At 37.3% G+C, this 20,922-nt stretch overlaps 1 protein-coding gene across 10 annotated transcripts in view; it reads left to right on the top strand.

Annotated features, from left to right (window-relative positions):
• Positions 1–8,176: 8,176 nt before the first annotated feature.
• Positions 8,177–20,922, top strand: part of R3HDM1 (R3H domain containing 1) — a 119,534-nt gene continuing 106,788 nt past the window's right edge. For all 10 annotated transcript variants that reach the window (XM_068545213.1, XM_068545208.1, XM_068545203.1 and 7 more), the window contains exons 1-2: positions 8,177–8,264; positions 9,711–9,921. In XM_068545213.1, the coding sequence (XP_068401314.1) occupies positions 9,751–9,921 (171 nt within the window). In that variant the 5' untranslated portion in view covers positions 8,177–8,264; positions 9,711–9,750. The remainder of the gene's footprint in view (positions 8,265–9,710; positions 9,922–20,922) is intronic.

Below are 20,922 nucleotides of genomic sequence, written 5' to 3'. Positions count from 1 at the left end.
TTAACATATAGGTAGGGAGCTCCCAATATGGTCCATGATAGGTTTAGAGTTAAGGCAAAATACATTTCCCCCTCACTAGCACTCTATTAGGAGGTAACTTACAAAGCCTTCAGGTACAGAGTTACATTAATGGCCCAGACTTTATCGCATTGTCTCTTACCTTCATCTGCCAATATCTAAACACCTTCCGAATCTCACCAAGTTGGCCCAGGATTCTCCAAGGTATCTCGTTAGCTCCTGAACAGCCCTTCCATGCTCTTTCAGTTTTGTCCTTCTCTGGCCCATGGCTCACTGCCACTTTTCCTAGTGCTTGCCATAAATTTGCTCATGTCCCTGCCAAAAGTTGTGTCTCCTAGAGCTCCCTAATATAATTAGTCTTCAGGGTGCCATATTCACTAGAATCTAATGTACTTGCCTCGATCGCTTGCGCACCACGAGCTGTTTGTCTCCCTCTTCTCCCCTGCTTTGGTTCTCTAATGGAAACACTTCCTTTAGCTTCTGCTTCAGCTCAAACTAGAACCCCACTACATAAAAATATAGAAAGACTTCTTTTAGGGCTCTAGCATTCCTAACATCCAACTTTTTACGTTTTGATTTGGCTTCTTAAGCACTGTATATACGGTGATATAACGTCAGATCTGGAAATGGCTGTGAAAGGACATTAGCCTGTCCAGTAGCCAAGTAGGACCTGAGCTGTCTCGTTTCAGTTACTTCCACTGCACTGACTTCAGTTAAAGAATCTCAGAAACCTCCAGTCTTGTCATCTACAGACTTCCCCCCGGAAGGACTGTGCCTAAACAGTTCTGGATATTGGAGTCAGCGGTAATGAGCACCCCCCTACGGACTCACTCCAATATTTATCCTCACCCATCATTCCTCCAAAACTCCACGGCTGTCCCAACTTCCTCACTTTTAGCAAATTAATGTTCTAGGTAAAATAGAGAAAGTGTTTATATTAGATATGAATTCCCTCAGTTTCCTGTCAGATTCCCTTCAGTTTCTGAGGACAGTGAATACTTGTAAGGCTTCTCTCTTCATTTGTGCTTGTGACCCCAATTCTTCATTTCTTTCCACTTCAGATTTTCCTTCTCATTCTCACCCTTTCTGCCTTTTAAGCCTCCAGCCTCTCTCCATCCTTTCTCTAGTGGCCTCTTCTCTTTGCTACACGCTTTCTATCCTGACAGCCTTCCCCTAACTTTGCATCTCCTGCTAACCTGGTTACCAAATCCAGTAGACTCCTTTTGTTCCTCCGCCTTCCTGCTCATCTCCTAAAGGTTTGGTGTTCCCCAGGGATTCTATCCCAAGGCCACTAATTTTCTTACTCAGTGGTTTCTCAGCAACTTCATCTAGGTTGATAATTCAAAGCTTCCATCTATACAGCGATTATTCTACCCAGTAAATAGCATCAGCCCTGCCTTCTGTCCTTAGCACCTGACCATCCAACTCCCCGTTAGATTTCTCCACCTGGATGTCCTGAAGGTACCTTAAATTTACTGTATACAAAACGGAAATTATTGTTCTGCACCAAATCCTCTTTTTCCCCTCCTATGTTTCCTGTTAGTGGGTAGCAAGCACACCTACACCTTTATTGTATCCTGTCATAACTATTCTGTCACATCCCTAACCTTTCCCCTGACCACCCCTGTATCTAGTTGGCTTCCCCCAGTTAATTACTTTCTGTTATATCAACCTCTTCATTTCTAGAGGCAGTATATATAGGTAGTGGCTAATAGCAGGGGCTCTGGAGCCAGACTACCTGAATTCAAATCCTAACCCTGCCACTTAATAGTCATGCAACCTTGGGCAAGCTGCTTGATTTTTCTCTGCCTCAGCTTCCTCATTTGTAAAATGAAGATAGTAAGAGCACCTACCTGAAGGGTAGTTTTAAGGATTAAATGAAATATCAGTAATATAGTTAAAGCATTGGGAATAGTGCCTCATCAATAATAAGTAGCTATTTAAGAGTTTGTTGTTAATATTATTGGTTTTAACACACATACCACAATCAGTAATTGTCTTGTTTATTTTGTTTCTGCAGTAGAATGTAAGCACCGTGAGTACTGGGGATCCTGCCTTCCTGGTTCACTGTTACATCCTCAGCACTTAGAGCAAGCAACCAAACGATCAGAATGAATGAATGAAATCTCCTTTTCCCTTTTCAGCCTTCACCTCTTAATTCTTTGTCTAACCTCTGTGGTCAGTTTCCATCACAATTCTCATAACGTTTTATCTGCTGGAACAGAGTCCATCTATATTGTAGCTAAAGTAATTCTCCACGGCCTCTCTTAAAATATGCTCCTCTATTATTCAGGCTTTCTGTCCCTTATGAGATCAATACTAAACTTCTCAACTTCAAATACATCCACCCTTTGATGTTATTCTCCTGTTGTTGGAGCATTTTTAATGAAAAAAATGTCAAGACCAAAAAAAAAAAAAAATTCAGTACTTAATTATAACAAACATTCAGAACCTACTATTCAGAATTAGCAAATGTTAACCTTTTGTTGTGTTTGCTACAGATTTTTTTCTTTAAGAAATAAAATAATAAAGACATGATTAAAACCCCTTTACTTAATCTCACCAGAAACCCATTCTTTTCTCCAGAGAGAATTACTAACATAGAATAGGTGTGTATCCTTCCCATCCATGATTGTGTGGTTTTAAAATTTTTACCTAAGTTGAACTGTATTATAGAGATCATTCTGCTTTTTCACTAAACAGTCTAACATTCTTTTGGGGACTTGCATTGATACAGCTTTAGTTCATTCATTTAAATTGTTTTAGCGTATCGTGCGATATGAGTATACCATAGTTGTTAAGCTTTTTATTTTAATCAGTTTCCCTATTGGTAGACATTTGGTCTTTCCCATCCTTTAAAATAAAGCAATTCAGTGAATATTTTTGTACGTGTCCTCATGTACGTGTATGAGTCTCTTCACTGTGTAGATCCAGAAGTGGATATGTTGGGCATAGAATAGGAGGAATTTAAACTTCATTTGTTATCACAAATTGTTTGCTAATGTGAACTCACAGTGTTTGAGAGTTCCCATTCACCATGCCCTGCCAACTCTAGCTATCGTCACATTTTTTGTCCTCAACCTCAGTTCATACGCTCTATTTCCGTTAAATGGGCTTCTTTTTCCTTCTCCATTTTTCTACTCAGAATGCAGTGAATCTGTGTAACACCTTACATCGCCATATAACTTTTTCCATAAAAGTAATTTGTCTCATAATATGGTAGGACTCCACTAATAAATTATTCCCTCCCAGTCTTTAACTTAGCAAACCTTTTCTTCTCTTTTTAAATATCCTCTTAAAATTATTTTCTGTATTTGTTGATAAGTGTCATTATTAACCACCTCATTTGGGTTTAACAAACTCTTTCAGGTCACGGTAGTTCTTTTCTCTTATGGTCATTTTAAATAGTATAGCTAATACTTATTGCAGCTGTACCACTTTCTGAGGTTACTCAGTAAACTTTTATTGGATGACAGCAACTGTTTATAAATCACATAGACATTTAGCATTTTGAAATGTTTTGTTCAAGTAACTGACAAGTGATTGACTCTGAGAATGTGAATTTCCACTATTTCCAAGTAGAGCATAAACAGTGGGGGGTTTTTTGCCTTCCTCCCTAGAGGCCATTAGCCAATTGGTTGTGTCAATTTATAACCTTAGGAGAAGCTGTGTGTTGGTTTTGTGCGTTTGGTTTATTTTATAAATGCACCCGCCTGATTACATTTTTTCTCTAAGGGAAGAAATACAGCATTGTGTCCCTCTAATGAAATGACATTGAATAAGGGAAGAACAATGCTGTGTGCTTTGCCAAATTCTATTCAGGTAACTTCAATGATGTGACTCTTCCCCCCACCTCAATATTCATGTGAAGAGAACTCTTTTTTTTTTTTTTACCTGTTGGGCCACATTTCTTTCCTCCCCCCAAAAACTTTAACTTTTTGTGTGTGTGTGTGTGTGTGCCATGCAGCTTGTGGGATCTTAGTTCCCTTACCAGGGATCAAACCCAGGCCCCTGGCACTGGAAGTGCAGAGTCCTAAACACTGGACCGCCAGGGAATTCCCTTAAATAATTTTTTTTATGTTTTGTCTAGAATAAACTGGTTTTCATTGTGTGAAATTAGAATATTTATTCTAATAATATTAGAATATTATTTTTGATTGCTTAACCCTTCAATTCTTTTGTGCTGTAGAACCAAATATTAGGCCATAGGCAGAATAAGGTGGTCCTTTGAATTAGCAGTATCAGTGTTTCATTTTTATTGCCGAAAATTGTATCTGACATTTTCAGTGGAGAAACTGTTCATTCATGGACTGCATATACTTTCCAAATGTTGATCCTAATTCTGCCCTGCTTTGTTACCTGGAGGAAGGCACTTAACTATGCATATTTATCGTTTGTAAGCTCCTAGGCTTCATGTTGTTCCTTCGCCACAAATTGAATCCTTATTGCCAGCCAAGTTTACATAGTTTTAATACTTAAGATCAAGAAACAGAGACAATAAGACAAAGTGGATGATTACCTGACAGTTCTGATAACTCAGTAGTGATTAGCCTGACTGACGATGGATAAGAAGTCAATAGTACGTAGCTCCTATCTATGTGAAAAGGATAAGTTTACTACTTTCTGTCTTGAACACGTTACCGAGTTACCACACGTTCTAAGTAGTTGTGAAATAAAGATGCTCTATAAGCCCAAATTGCTCCTCTTCTTGGTACAGCTGAATGATGATACAGCACTGTGAGTAAGAGCTTGCAGTGAAGCACCTGTCTGCCCCGGTTCATATCCTGCTTCATATCCCACTCTTACCAGCTATGTGACTTATTTGAACTTGGGACAAATCAATTTCTCCATGCTTTAGTTTCCTAATCTGTAAAACAGGGATATTAATAGAACCTACTTTCTAGAATTATTGTGAGCTTTAAATGAATTAGTTATGAAAGGTATTAGAACAGTACCTGCACATGGTGAGCTATTTATGAGTAGTTTGGGTGGTAGTTATTTGTATTTCTTTTGTAAATTGCAGTTCCCATTTCTCTCTCCTTTTCTCTTTGATTTTAAGACCTTGTTTACTTTAGAGATTTTGGCACTTTTGTGTTGGAAATATATTTTATTACATCATTTGCCTTTTAATCTCTGTTATATTTTTGTTGTACAGAAATATATTAAAACGTCATTGTAAGTTTTGTTAAGATTTTTCTTTGATAGCTTCTAGATTTTTACATCATGTTTGGGAAGGACTCTTTCACCCAGTAATTATAAAATATTTCCTATATTTCCTGTACTTCTATAGTTTTACTTTTTTTAGGTTATAATCTTTAGTTTTCCCTTTAATTCCCTTTTGCTTATGGTGCTGAGGGGGTGCCAACCTTTTTGTGCATAAGGTTCTGAAGATTTTATTATGTCTACATACATACACGTGGCATTTCTCTTTTGTTGGCTACCTGGTAGCACAGAAATTGTATGTAATCAAATCTCTGGTATGTCCCTAATAAGTAGCATGTTACCGAATGGAAGAATGTTTTTTCAAAGTTGAGTATGAATTTTGAGCACATATATCCATCTCTTTTAGGTTGAAACAGAGTCTGAGAAACTCAGTTTTTAAATATCAGTAACAGTAGGTACTCAGATGTATGCACTTAATAAATGCCAACTTTTCTTTTTCTCTTAAGTTGTCTTTCTATTGTAGAAACCTACCAGATTCATTTAAGTTCCTTAATCACTTTGACTTACTGTCTAACTATTTATTACATTAGGATGGTGCATTTAATTCACTCCTAAGTGTTGTGGCAGAGATGTAGTATGATGTGTCTGTGCCTTTATGTAGTTGACGCCTACATGTCCACACAGCCTTAGGTAACCCCAGAAGTGTAGGCTTTGTGCCAAGATAAAAGGGATTTTGTTTTAGCGAATACCAGAAGGCTGGAATACCTCTTTTGCTTGAAGATTTAGAGAGGAAAACATTTGTATTTAAGGCAAAGACATTGATATTCATGAGAAGAATGCAAAGCTTATGTGAATTTTGGATGTTAGATGAGAAGGCGCTAGTGAGAGCCCCTTGAGGCTGTTGCACTGCCTCCCGTAACTTACACACGTCCACACAAACGCTCGTCCTTCTCCTCTGCTGAGCTTTGTAGGGTACGTGCACAAGGAGGCCTGAGGTGTGCAAAGCCCCTGCGCACCCGTGGTGGGCCTGCTGTCGGTCTCCGTCATGCAGGGTGTAGCCAGGACACAGCCGACTAAGCCTCAGCCAGTTGTTGCCCTAGGGCGGTTCTGGCCAAGGAAGGAAGCTAGCATTTTTGGAGCGCCCACTGTGTAAGAGAGGCTGTGGCGAGTGCTTTACATTTAAACCATTCAGTTCTTCTAACAGTTTATCAGCTAAGTATCTTTTCCCCACTTTATAGTTTAGAAAATTGTGACTCAGAGAGATTAAGCAGTTTACCCGAGGTGAGGTCGTAACTGGCAGCGCTGGGATTTAAACTCAGGTCTAAGGCTAATGCATTTGATCTTTGTATTATACCAGTTGTCTCCTTCCCAGGCAATAACTGGCCATTTGGTTCAGCAGCATTCATTAATCTCTTGTCAAGTGGTGTGGCTTATTAGCAAGTATTGGTCGTACAGATTGGTTGTATGACTTTGGACAAGTCATTTTATTACACTCCTGGGCGCTCATAACTTGCATGGTAAATTATATGATTGGACTCGGTGGTCCCTAAGGTTGCACAGGTCCTCAGAGGATCTTCTCATCCTCGCGTTCACCGTTTCTCATTGTGCCTCTTCCTCATTACACCTTGCAGCTGTTACCTTAGTGACGCCTTATTCATTTCTTAAATGGATTACAACCATGCTTCTTTAGAATTTCGATGTTAAAGGAGTCATGATTAAATCCCAAAGTCTGCAGGAACACAAAGAATTTGTCTGCTTAGTGAGTGCTGCCATCTTGTGTCTACCATTTTATGAGAGAAAAATTTTTTAATGTGAAAAATTATATTTAAGTATTTTTTGGTTTGTTTTGGGTGGATTTTTTTTTTTTTTTTTAAACCTAGCCATTTGATTTAGTGGCCCAGAAACCTTGGTCATATTGAGATGACAATGTCAGTTAAAAACAGTTTTGACATTTGTTTATGATACCTCCTTTTCTGTTATCCTGTAGTCAAACAGAGTGACATTGAGATGTGAAAACTAATGTGTATCTGTATCAGGGTTCTAAATAATTCCGTTTCAAAATTGTTTTTTGAAGAGTTAGTATAAGATGTGAATTCTTCTATGATGCATGCTCGGCAGTATTAGTATTGTATCTCTTGGTGTTTAGACGTCATTACGCTCAGTTGTTTCACCTTAAAATTGTGCTGTTCTGTTTATTGACCACAAAATTGTCAAAGGAAGATGGAAGAGCTATATAGGATTTTTAGAGTGTTTTTTTGCTGTGATGTAGTCACTTGCACCAAAAAAATTTTAAATGAAACTAACTTTCAAAACAGATGACACTGAGAGAATTTTGGCATTCGTCTTTCAGATGTCTTTATAAATAGTCATGCCACCCTTTATAGACAATGTGCGTTTCTTTGAAAATGTTTAATGGCTTATCAAAGCTTTTGTTCTTTTGTACTTTTAAAAACCTGGAATATGATTATTTTTCAGAATTACTGTCTCAAGTCCATAGAGTTGTAGCTCTGGAAGAAAACTCTAAAAATCATAGTTCTTGGAGGCAAGAACTGGTTCTGATCTTGGCAAAACCTTTTAAAATGAAAATTATATCTCCCTTACAACACAGACCACATACTTGGTTCTGAATACATTCCCTTGCTTTCTTCTTCCTTCTGCTTTTACTGCAGAACTCTCTAGGTGGCCTCATGGTTTACCCAGGCTCACAAAACCAATGCAGGTCAGAATTGGTTGTAATTAAGTGTTCTGGCTCTTGTTTAGGACAAGAAAATAATAAAGTCACCAACAGTAATATTTTAAATTTCCAATTTACTGTGTAGTGTTTCATTTCCCTTGGCTATTTTGTTATAATGTTTTCTTTTGTTTTAATTTTAGGCCACCGAAAGGTATGATATATTTGATCCAAGACAGTCCATTTCAGTCCAGGAATCTACAGTGGTGACAAGGACATGGGACTCCTCCTGCCAGATTCCAAATTGGTCAAGACAAGTGACATCCTGGCTGACAACTGTGAGAAAGAACGTTGGATTATTTTATTTTATTTTTGTGGGACACCACAATCCCAAATCCATAGGACACATCAGGTAACCTGTCTTGTCACTTGGGAAAAACATCTCACTTTTTCTTTCAAAATCTTATATACAAAAAGCAAGGAGCCAGAGTACTTTAAGTACCCCCTCCCGCCTTAGTAACCTTACTGTTTTGAGAATGAACCACTTAACTTTGGTGTGGATATAATTAAGGAAGACTTTTTTTTTTTTTTAAGCTTTTCAGATGTATTTATGGATTCCTGAAATCTGTTTAGATACTTAGTTGCAAAACATTCTTTCAGGAAAAGAACTCTTGAATTTTCTGTATAGGAAAGACAAGTTCTACTGGTTTTTTTCACCCCCCTCTAGATTTTACTTATGAAATTTTCAGAAATACGGAGAAGTTGAAAGAATTTTACAGTGAACAGCCATTTAACCACACCTGCATTCTATCATTAACATTTTATCATACTTGCTTTAACCTGCATCTGTCCATCTATATCCACCCCTCTACCTCTCCATCAATTCATCTACATTTTTTTGATTCATTTTGAAATAAGTTGTCTTCGTCCTCACCACACACACAAAACTTTAATTATGTGGGGTGATGGATTGTGTTAATCATTTCACAGTATATAAGTGTATCAAATCATCACGTTGTACTCCTTAGGCTTACACATTGTTATATATGAATTATATCTCAATAAGGCTAGAAAAAAACAAGTGGTTTACATCAAGTTCTGCTGTTCAGGTTCACATTTCTCACATGTCCTAAAATGACAGCTTTATCTGATAACATTCCTATTTGGTATTCAGTGTAAAGTCCCCATTGTTGTCTTAAACTCACTAAAGATATGAAATATATTGGCATCTTATATATTTGATCTATAGAGCCCATATGTGTTGTTTGACCCTGAATCACATGAGTCAGGAGAGTTTTCAATGCTTGATTCATAACACAGAACCGTTATTAGTGAAGATTCACAACTGTGTTTTATATAGAATGTTACTGTCTGTTTTTTAAGTTATTTCCTTTTGGAATTGCAGGTTAATGTAACAAATTAGAAATTTTAGAAATCTAGATGAAAGCTATGACAGGAAAATTTTTTTTCACAGGGTAATACTCATAATATCCCTTCAGAGAAAAAGATTTCTGATGTCATCTAAATATACATTTATAATTCTCCAACCATTACCTTACATCTCAATAGGGCTTATTCCTTAATGTTTCTTGGGAATTTTCACAAGTGGTGTGCACATCAAAATCACCTCATACCCTTATTATAGCCCTTATCTCATTGTTTTATGATTTTTTTTTTATTTGAATATGTCTGCCACTAAACTGTATTTTACAGTTCCTTAGAAGCAGGAATTTTGCTTCTATCCGTGTATATTTGACATTATTCCTGGAACATAGAAGGCACTTAGTCAATGTTGTGCTCTAACTGAATGTAAGAAATGTTTCAAACTGAATTAAATTTTTTTTTCTTGCTTGCTAAGGCTTCAGGTTCCCTGTAGAATTCTAAAATAACCTTTGCTAATGAGGATGTCTGATACTGTTACTGTAAAAAATGAAACTGAAACAATGAAGGATTTGGAGGCAGAAGTGAAAGATGCAACTGGAGTTGAAAATCTTATCAAATCCGAAAACTATGGGAAGATTTTGGCAGAGAAGAATGAACGTTGCATTGACAACAATATTGATTTGCAGGTAAACAGGATTTTTTCCTCTGTCTACAAATATTAAATATTCTATATATAATTATACTTTTCATATAAAACTCACTTTCAGAATTGTAAAAGGGTAAGTTGACCCTTTGCGACATGCCTACCAGCTGTTTTTTGGAGTCATCTGGATTAGCTTGTTGAGTCTAGCTCTTTGATATGCTTGTATCATGTAATATATGTCTTTTTATTTGTATGTGGCCAATATGTTTTTTTAGTGGCTTTATACTTTTTCATTCCATTCTGCACCTATCCGTGTTGTGAGAGTCGAAAATAACCTAAGATTAGAGGAGATTAGAATTAGAGAGATTGAAACTGCAGGAGTTCTGTTGGCAAAAACAACCCTAGGGGAAGCAATTGATCAACTATGACTGAGAAAAGAGGTTGGTGGGGAAAAAAAGGTCACTTGAGGCTTTTGATGCTACACATGTATGATGACTTAGAACTAACCACTCAGAAGGCTTTTAGACTTAGAACTAACCACTCAGAAGGCTTTTAATTCTAGGCATGGATAGAAATTGATGAGTTGGTCCACAGATTCAAGATAGATAAAAATTGTTTCAAGCAGTACTCACAGTGTTCACTTCTAAGTGTTCCTGTTATCTATTGCTATACAACAGATGATCACAAAACAAAGAGCTCACAATTTTAAAACAACATTTTATTTTTTGATATCTCATGATTTGTGAGTCAGGGTTTGGAACAAGGGCTTGGCTGAGTGAATCTTCTCTCATACAAGGCGTCAAAAGAGATCCCTCGCTGATATTTAAATGGCAGGTGGGCTGGCCTGGAAGGTCCACAACTGTTTCACTCACATATCTGACCCCTTGGTGGGAATGACTGGAATGTGGGTTCAGCTGGAACTGGGAGCACCTACCTGTGGTCCCTCCAGCACAGTAGGCCCAGGTAGTCAGACTCATTATGGGCAACTCAGAGTTCCAGAAAGAATGTTCCAATAGCCAAGCAAAGCTGCAAGCTTTCTTTTGACCTAGGCTCAGAAGTCCCAGAATGTCACTTCCACTGTTGTCTTTTGATGACACATGTCAATAAAGCCTGCCCAGATTCAAGGGGGAAGGCATAAGACCCTGCCTCTCAGTAGGAAAGACCTTTAATCTGCCATAAAATGTTGTCTTAAAATGCTATCTCTCACATTTCTGTTTCATTTTATTTTCTTTTAATAAATTTGTTTATTTATTTATTTTTGGCTGCGTTGGGTCCTCGTTGCTGCGTGCGGGCTTTTCTCTAGTTGCGGTGAGCGGGGACCACTCCTCTCTTTGGTGCGCAGGCTTCTCATTGTGGTGGCTTCTCCTGCTGCGGAGCACGGGCTCCAGGCGTGCGGGCTTCAGTAGTTGTGGCTCGTAGGTTCTAGAGTGCAGGTTCAGTAGTTGTGGCGCACGGGCTTAGTTGCTCCATGGTATGTGGGATCCTCCCAGCCCAGGGCTCGAACCTGTGTGCCCCGCATTGGCAGGCAGACTCTCAACCACTGCGCCACTAGGGAAGCCAAACATTTCTGTTTTAGTTTAGCCCTATGAATAAAGAATTCTGTTTTTGGAGAAAATATTCTGTCATTCTTTCTACATCCTAAAGACCTTGAGGGCTACATGCCAAAACTTATACCTTATTTTTGCAGAATAATTTAAGAAGTTTCTTTTAAAGGTTATTTCATTCCTTCATTCAGTCAAAAACTTTATTCTTCATTATATGCCAGAAATGTGTTAGAAAATGATAGCAACTCATACAGCAGTAAAAAAGCATTTAGGCCCCACTGATTCAGGATAGTAAGGTGGTAATTATCTAAGAAATTTGGAGGAATAACATAATTTTTCTAGTCATTTTTAGTAATAGCACTTGCAAAAAAATGTCATGCCTGCAGTCAGTACGCTCAGTGATGGCAGAATGCCAGTATCCTGATTGGATCAGAGAAAATGCTTCAATTCTATTGCATTTGTGAGATTGAAATAGTAAAAGATTTCCTTCTAGTTTCTTTTCTACACCTAATGTTCACTCTTCCAGGTCACATTTATCAACAAGCGATTAATTTGGATTATAGCGTACGTTGAACTTACTGCAGGTTCGTTTCCAGACCACTGCAGTAAAGCAAATATCGCGATAAAGCAAGTCACACGAATTTTTCGGTTTCCCAGCATATATAAAAGTTATGTTTATGCTCTACTGTAGTCTGTTAAGGGTGCAGTAGCATTATGTATTAACTCGTAGTAAACTTTTAATTAAGGTTCAGACCTTAATTAAAAATACTTTATTGCTAAAAAAATGCTAACCATCATCTGAGCCTTCAGCAAAGCATAATCTTTTTGCTGGTGGAGCATCTTGCCTTGATGCTGATGGCTGCTGACTGATCAGGGTGGTGGTTGCTAAAGGTTGGGGTCACTGTGGCCATTTCTTAAGACAATGAAGTTTGCTGCATCAATTTACACTTCCTTTCATGAACCATTTCTCTGTAGCATGCAATGATGTTTGGTAACATTTTACCCACAGTAGAACTTCTTACAAAATTGGAATCAAATCCTCTCAGACCCGGCTGCTGCTTCATCATCCAAGTTTATCTAATATTCTAAATCCTTTGTTGTCATTTCAATAATTTTCACAGCATCTTCACCAGGAGTAGATGCCATCTCAAGAAACCACTTTCTTTGCTCACCCACAGGAAGCAACGCCTCGTCTGTTAAAAGTTTTATCATAAGATTGCAGCAGTTCAGTCACGTCTTCAGGCCCCACTTCTAATTCTAGTTCCTTTGCTATTTCCACCACATCTGCGGTTACTTCTTCCACTGAAGTCTGGAACCCCTCAGAGTCATCCAGGAGGGTTGGAATCAAATTCTTCCAAACTGCTATTACTGTTAATATTTTGACCTCTTCTCATGAATCACAAGTGTTCTGAATGGCACCTAGAATGGTGAATCTTTCCAGAGGCTTTCAGTTTACTTTGCCCAGATCTGTCAGAAGAATCACCATCTGTGGCAGCTATAGCCTTACAAAATGTATTTCTTAAGTAATAAGACTTGAAAGTTGAAATTACTCATTGATCCGTGGGCTGCAGAATGGATGTTGTGTTAGCAGGCATTAAAACAACATGAATCTTGTTGTACATCTCCATCAGAGCTCTTGGGTGACCAGGTGCATTGTCAGTGAGTGGTAGTATCAATATTTTGAAAGGAATCTTTTTTTCTGTGCAGTAGGTCTCAACAGTGGGCTTAAAATATTCAGTTAACCATGTTGGAAATAGATGTGCTATCATCTAGGCTTTGTTGTTCCATTGATAGAGCACAGGCAGAGTAGGTTTAGTATAATTCTGAAGGGCCCTAGGATTTTCAGGATGGTAAATGAGCACTGGCTTCAACTTAAAGTCACCAGCTGCATTAGCCCCTAACAAGAGAATCAGCCTGTCCTTTGAAACTTTGAAGCCAGGCATTGATTTCTCCTCTCTAGCTATGGAAGTCCTAGATGGCATCTTTTTCCAGTAGAAGGCTATTAGATCTTCTGGATAACTTGCTGCAGCTTCTACATCACACTTGCTGTTTCACCTTGCACTTTTATGTTACGGAGATGGCTTCTTTTCTTCAGTCTCATGAACCAACCTCTGTTGGCTTTAATCTTCCACAGCTTCCTCACCTCTCTCAACCTTCACAGAATTGCCGAGAGTCAGAGCTTTGCTCTGCATTAGGCTTTGGCTTAAGGGAATGTTGTGGCTGCTTGGATTTTCTATCCAGACCACTACAACTCTCTCCATGTCAGCAGTAAGGCAGTTTCACTTTCCTGTCGTTGGTGTGTTCACTGGAGTAGCACTTTCCTCCAAGAACTTTTCTCTTGTGCTCACAACTTGGCTGATTGCTTGGCACAGCAGCCCTAGCTTTCAGTCTGTCTCAGCTTTCGATATGCCTTCCTCACTAAACTTAATCATTTCTAGCTTTTGAATTAAACTGAGAGATGTGCGACTCTGCCTTTCACTTGAACACTTAAATGCCAGGATAGGATTATTAACTGGCCTGATTTCAATGTTACTGCATCTCAGGGAACAGGGAGGCCCGAGGAGAGGGAGAGAGACAGGAACGGCTGGCCGGTTGGCGGAGCAGTCAGAACACACACACATTTTATTGGTTAAGCTTGCCGTCTTACATGGATGTGGTTTGACGCACCCCAAAACAATTACAGTAGTAACATCAAAGATCACTGATCACAGGTCGCCATGACAAATAAAATAATAATGACAGAGTTTGGAATATTGTGAGAATTACCAAAACGTGACAAAGTGAGCAAACGCTGTCGCAAAAATGGTGCCGATAGACTTGCCGGGTTGCCACAGACCTTCAGGTTGTAAAAACACAGTATCTGCCAAGTGCAGTAAAATGAGGTATGCCTGTGTTGCATTTCCTACCATGTCTGTTGTGTTGCCCTTGGCAGTAAGCACAAAAACGTTTTGACGACCATTCTTGAATCATGGCCCAGTTGTTCATACTACAGGAGAATTTCATGCATTCCCCAAACACTTACTGAAAACCTATTGCATGGCAAGGAAATAGTGTAGCAAGGAAAAATGGGCCTGGTCTCTGACATCACGTTCCGTATAGTGTGGTGATTATAACGACTGGCAGGAGGAACAAGGAGAATATGAGAATTTGTTTTATGTTAATCCACTGAATGCTATATTCATTGTTTACTCAAATGTTTGTTAAGAATTTACTATATGTGGGTATATTTATTCTGCTTGGAGGTTTTGAAGTCCAAGATGCCTCTGTGCAAGGTGTCTGGCAAGGGGCTTACAGTTGGAATAATATACAGAGAAGAGATTTAAGTAATGGAAATTAGGAATGAAGTATATAAAACTAGAAAAAAAATTGTTATTCTGTTTTCACATAATGTAAAATAAAGTCAGCTGTTTTAAGAATCAACAGGGAATAGAGTGTCTTGTTTAAAAAATAATCCGGTTAATATAGAGTTAACCTCTTAACTTAATATGGAGTAACCTATTATGAAATGCCTTTTTTAAAAAATACTACTAGGCATTTCATCTTCTTTTGGTACCTCTAAGATACTGACTGAAGGTTTAATTTTAAATAGCAACTATTATTTTTACTCAAATTTTAGATGTATGTGCCAATTAATGTAGGTTCCCTATTAAGAATTTTGAATTAATCAATATATTCTCTGCTTTCCTCTCTGTCGTTCTGAAAGTCAGCTACCGTGAACATAATTTATGTCTGTTGTCTTCCTTCAGCATAGTAATATTTAAAGTGACTTAGGGAAATGGAAATGTTTTCCTAAGGAAGCATCCATTTCATCCATTTCCCAGTCTTAATTTCCTGACCATCCCCTCAGTATTTTATTTAGAAAAACTCATTTTTAAATGAAGGGATGTCATAGTATAAAACTGTAAAGAAATCTTATGATTTTCTACTATTTGTTAAGGATAACATTTACATAAAGTGTTCTTTTTTCCATTTGTTCACTGCTATGTGATCCAAACCCAGATGACCCCCTAGTGCCAGAGGTTGCATGGATCTATAAAACAGACAGAGATAAGTACAGCAGGCTATCTCGGGAATGGACTCAGAAGTATGCCATGTGATGCTACCTTAAAGTCAGAATAACCTTCATTACAACTGGAATAAACTTTAAATTACGGTTCCTTTTTTGATTTTCTTATCTGGCTGCTCCCCTATCAGATCTCATCTTTTTTCATTTTATTTTTTGTTTACCTCCCTCCATTCATTCACATGCTCATCTGAGAAGACTTAAGTTCTTCCAGCTTTGGACAGTAACTGCTTTTAGAAACTGAAAAGTCGTTACAAGAGAACAGTTACCCAAGATTCAGAAGTTTTTTTTTTAAAAAATGGAGCATGTGTATTACGTGGCCAGTGTCTTCACTCTAACTTTGTTATGAGACTAAAACCATTCCTCACTGCTCTAATGTGCTGAAGAATCATCTGAGGGGGGGGAAGTTGGAAGCTGAGTTGTCACATCAAAGGAAGCAGCATTATTCTAGCAGCATCCATTCTTGTTTAAACCTTCCACTGTTAGAGATTTGAGGTTACATGATATACTTTATGCTCATAACTGATGTGGCTGGAGAATTGGTTTTGAATTTATAGCATCAGCAGAATGGAAAATGTGATGTGTTTTTCTGCATGTCAATAAAGGAATGACCTGTTCTTGTTCTACAGAGAACGGAAATTGGAAGTCAAACACTCTTTGTATTCCAAAATAGGGTCTCACACATTTTGTAATTTTCATTTACATTGTTAGGAGGCTTGGAGCTATTAGTTAATCTATCTTCCAATGCACTGTTTTGTTTTGGTTTTTTTTTTAACATCTTTATTGGAGTATAATTGCTTTACAATGGTGTGTTAGTTTCTGCTTTATAACAAAGTGAATCAGTTATACATATACATATGTTCCCATATCTCTTCCCTCTTGCATCTCCCTCCCCAATACACTGTTTAATATAACACTGAGTAAATGATGCAAGTTGTCAATGGATAAGTGATAAACTAATAGCTCTGCTAGTAATTGATTTATTTTTCTTCAATAAAGTTGCATAAACCAAAATAATAATAATAACAATAATAATAATAATTTCATCAAGCTGGAGAGAGGCCAGCAGACATTAGGCATCACCTTGAATGGTTCCAAGCAGATATTATCTCATAGAACTCCTTGACCATTTCTTCTATAAATAATTTCGCTTCTTTGACTCTCTATTCTTCAGAAATGTTAATTGTGTTTTTTATTCAGTTTTATTTGAGACTATAATCTTTTAGAGAAGTTTTAGGATTACTTTCTTAAGAATTTCTTAAGAATGCTTTAGAACTAATTCAAGCAGTATGTGTGCATTAATGTCAAGAAGTTCACTTTCCCACATAATTGCTTTGGAGTTGTTCTGAATTGTTGATATGGTCCCAAATAATTGTACAAAGGGTTTTTGCTTAGTAATTTTTCTGTTGCCACACACACACTATTCCTGTTGCAAATCTTGAGTGATATGTTGGACTTTGTATGATTATTAAATATTTGGAAGGTTTGGGGTAGTGAGGTGTCAGGTTTCTAAATCCAGAAAAATCTTAATTTGTTAGACTACCACTAATCTTTAACATGGGATAAATGGGGGGGGAAGTGTTTGCTTTGGTTTCCTTTGTATAACTTAATCATATGGTCTTTGTGGTTTGATTTTTCTCAGAAATAGATTTTTCACATTAAATTTAGGGTAAATTACTTGTGTTTATTTCTGCCATTTATTTGAAACGTAAAATTAGGAATCTTATGCTCTAAGGTTCAAACTCAACTTCCCCATGGTTTTCCAATTGTATCTTTGTACCTGACAAATGCTTTGTCTAGGGATGTTCATCTGTATACATGTACCTATAAATACAATCCAAAACATATTTCGGAGCAGTTCAAACATTGATCCCTCTTCCCACAAACTACTGAACAGTAGGATGGCGAGTCCAAATTGTGTTGGTAACCCTTGTTAGGGAGGAAATAATAGAACTGATTTTTGTTAACAAGTAGGCCTCATGTGCCAGAGTGCATGAACAGCTTCTGATATATATGAGTCAATTTTCTATACACAGAATCAGTTGAAGTAGGTGTTTAGTATATTCTCAGCTTCTATAGCAAGCCCTGTGATAATTAAGATGAGACTTTTACATCTTGTATTCCCCAAATTAGTTCCAATGTATTGCTTTAAAAAGGGGAGGATAGGGCAAGTCAGGGGCAGGAAAGCAATGACAGTCTAATAAGGTTAACAGAAAAGCTCAGGGGGGAGACCACATTTCTCCAACAGTGAGGTTAATGGGCATCAAATTCCTTAATTGAGGAAACATGTAAAGAAGTTTTCTGTTTAAAGGGTTCAGTAAGATTATGTCCATGTAAAATCATACAAATCTTAACTATTTTTTCCTCAGAGATAAAAGGCTGTATGTAATATACCTGCTACATAGTAAGAGCCCAGCAGATGGTCGATGCTGTTAGTAATATGATATTTATAATCATCATCATAATCATTACTCATTATTTATTAGCAATAGCACAACTATATGGTTCCTCATATTGATCCCTTTATTGTCATGCAACATAAAATTTTCTTTTCTTTAGTAATTAAAAAAAAGTAAAATTTATTTCTTCACATAAGCTCCCAAAATTTTCAATACAGTACTTTTTCTTTGTATTAAGTTCCCTATCTGTATACTGTACTTTTGTCTTTTAAAAGTATTTAATGAGTTCAACTTTTAAAACTTAAAATTGACTTCCCATAGTACATTTTACTTTTCTAATTATTTCTAGGATTTGGTGCTCTTTCTATTGAACCTGGGTCATATATACACATGATAGCTAGCACATTTGCTTTTCACAGTGCTTTGTTATGACATGTATAAAGAAGATGTTCCCCACATCTTGCAGATGTAGAATGCTTTTACATAATATTTTTACTTCCTCCAGTAACTTTCACGTATATCATCGTTAGGATGGTGGATGGTAAGATCCTTTATCTTCATTTAATATACAGGGTAACTATAAACCAGAGTCCTTGACTTTCTCCAGGGACTTTACCTTAGATGTTTAATCCTGTGCCTTTGGATTTTTTTTTTTATTGGGGTATAGTTGATTTATAATGTTGTGTTTAGTTTCAGATGTACAGCAAAGTGATTTAGTTATACATACACGGATATCTATTCTTTTTCATATTCTTTTCCCATATAGGCTATTGCAGAGTATTGAGTAGAGTTCCCTGTGCTATGCAGTAGGTCCTTGTTGTGTATCTCTTTTATATATAGTAGTGTGTATATGTTAATCCCAACCTCCTAATTTATCCCTCCCCCCCACACACCTTTTCCCTTTGGTAACCATAAGTTTGTTTTCTAAGTCTGTGAGTCTGTTTCTGTTTTGTAAATAAGTTCATTTGTATCAGTTTTAGATTCCACAGCCTTTGGGTTTTTAATCCTGTGCCTTTTTGCCCAGAGCATTAAATGGTATAAACAAATTAGTGATTGGGGGTGGTTTGTCAGTTTATTGATGTTTTTTAAAAGTCCACTCTGTGAACTCAGAAAACTTTGTTGTTTTCTGTTATTCCAGTGGAAAATATCAGCCTGGCCTCTTTTGTTCTTACTATTCTTGACCTTTAGCTGACATTTACACTTCAATTCATTATCTTCTCTCAATAATTACCATTAGGGACTTCCCTGGCGGTCCAGCGGTTAACACTTCGCCTTCCAACGCAAGGGGTGCGCCTTCCAACGCAAGGGGTGTGGGTTTGATCCCTGGTTGAGGAGCTAAGATCCCACGTGCCTCGCGGCCAAAAAACCAAAACATAAAACAGAAGCATGGGGCTTCCCTGGTGGGGCAGTGGTTGAGAGTCTGCTTGCCAGTGCAGGGAAGACGGGTTCGAGCCCTGGTCTGGGAGGATCCCACATGCCGCGGAGCAACTAGGCCCGTGAGCCACAATTACTGAGCCTGCGCGTCTGGAGCCTGTGCTCCGCAACAAGAGAGGCCACGATAGTGAGAGGCCCGCGCACCACAATGAGGAGTGGCCCCCACTTGCCACAACTAGAGAAAGCCCTCGCACTGAAACGAAGACCCAACGCAGCCATAAATTAATTAATTAATTAATTTTTTTAAAACTCAGTTAAAAAGTTCAGAGAGATTTTTTTTAAAAAAAAGCAGTATTATAACAAATTCAATAAAGACTTTAAAAATGGTCCACATCAAAAAAAATTATTAAAAAAAATAATTACCATTATCTTGAAAAGTAGTGAGAATTAGTAAGGTCTTCAAATTATATTAAGAGCCCTAGTTGAAAGGTGTCAACTATTACCATTAATTTTGTTCATAATAATTACAAATAAAAAATGATCCTCTTTGAAATAAGTTAGATTTACTCTTAATTGAGTGATATTAACTGGTAGTTAGTTTTATGAAAACACACAGTACAACTCATAAAGATTATTCTTTTCTTTCTTAGCAATACGTAAATCTCATAGTTCATGATTTCAGTGCTTTTGTTTTTCTTTCCTTTATTTTCTTTCATAATAAACTTTGAACAGATCTAAACTCGTCCTAGCAGTACAAAGATAGCAAGGAAGATTACTGAAAATATTAGACCAAAAGAGACATTATGGGGAATTCCCTAGCAGTCCAGTGGTTAGGACTCCACGCTTCCACTGCAGGTGGCATGAGTTTGATCCCTGGTTGGGGAACTAAGATCCGGCATGCTGCATGGTGCAGCCAAAAAAAAAAAGAGAGAGCCATTATGATAAGCAAAGAAACGTTAGAAAACAAAACCTATAGATTATTCCTTAATATTAAGTTGACTACATGGATTTAGATTTTTGCTTCTTTTGTTATTAATTGTAAAGGTCTCTGGTTTGGGATAGCAGTTAAGACATGGGTAATGTTTTGAGGATCCTTCCAGATGCATATTCTGAAATAAATTTTAAATTTGTCTAAAGTTCTTTTATTGTAAACAAAAGACCAAAGTACTGAAATCATCAGTTATGTTTGTTTTTCTTTGCCGTCAAACTTGATCTACAGGGCAGTATGTTAAAAAGCAGTCTGTGTTTATTGTAATGTTACACCTTAACCATTTATTATTGAACCTCAGTTTTTCTCTAAGCAAGGAGCTAGTAGCTCTGACAGTGTATTAATATCAGTTTCAAACTGAAATTATATTAGGGATGTTTCATATTCTGAACCCATTTATTGACCTAATTCCTGTCCTATACTGTAGTATCAAACAATGTAAATTATAAATTGAGGTCTTTAGCCCTGAGCCTTCTAAATTCTAATTTAATTAGGATCTTTCTGAAGTAGTAAAAGTCTGCTAAAGGAGCTGCTAAATTTTTACTGTGACGATGAATGAAATTCTGTTAAAAGTGAAAACTATAGAGATAAATTAATGAAACCAAAAGTTGGTCCTTCAAAAAGGTCAACAAAATTGACAAGCCTTTAGCTAGATGAACCCAGAAGAAAAGAGAGA

This window comes from Eschrichtius robustus, chromosome 5 (genome assembly GCF_028021215.1).
Source record: "Eschrichtius robustus isolate mEscRob2 chromosome 5, mEscRob2.pri, whole genome shotgun sequence".
Taxonomy (NCBI): domain Eukaryota; kingdom Metazoa; phylum Chordata; class Mammalia; order Artiodactyla; family Eschrichtiidae; genus Eschrichtius; species Eschrichtius robustus.
This window is presented reverse-complemented; position numbering and strand designations above follow the sequence as displayed.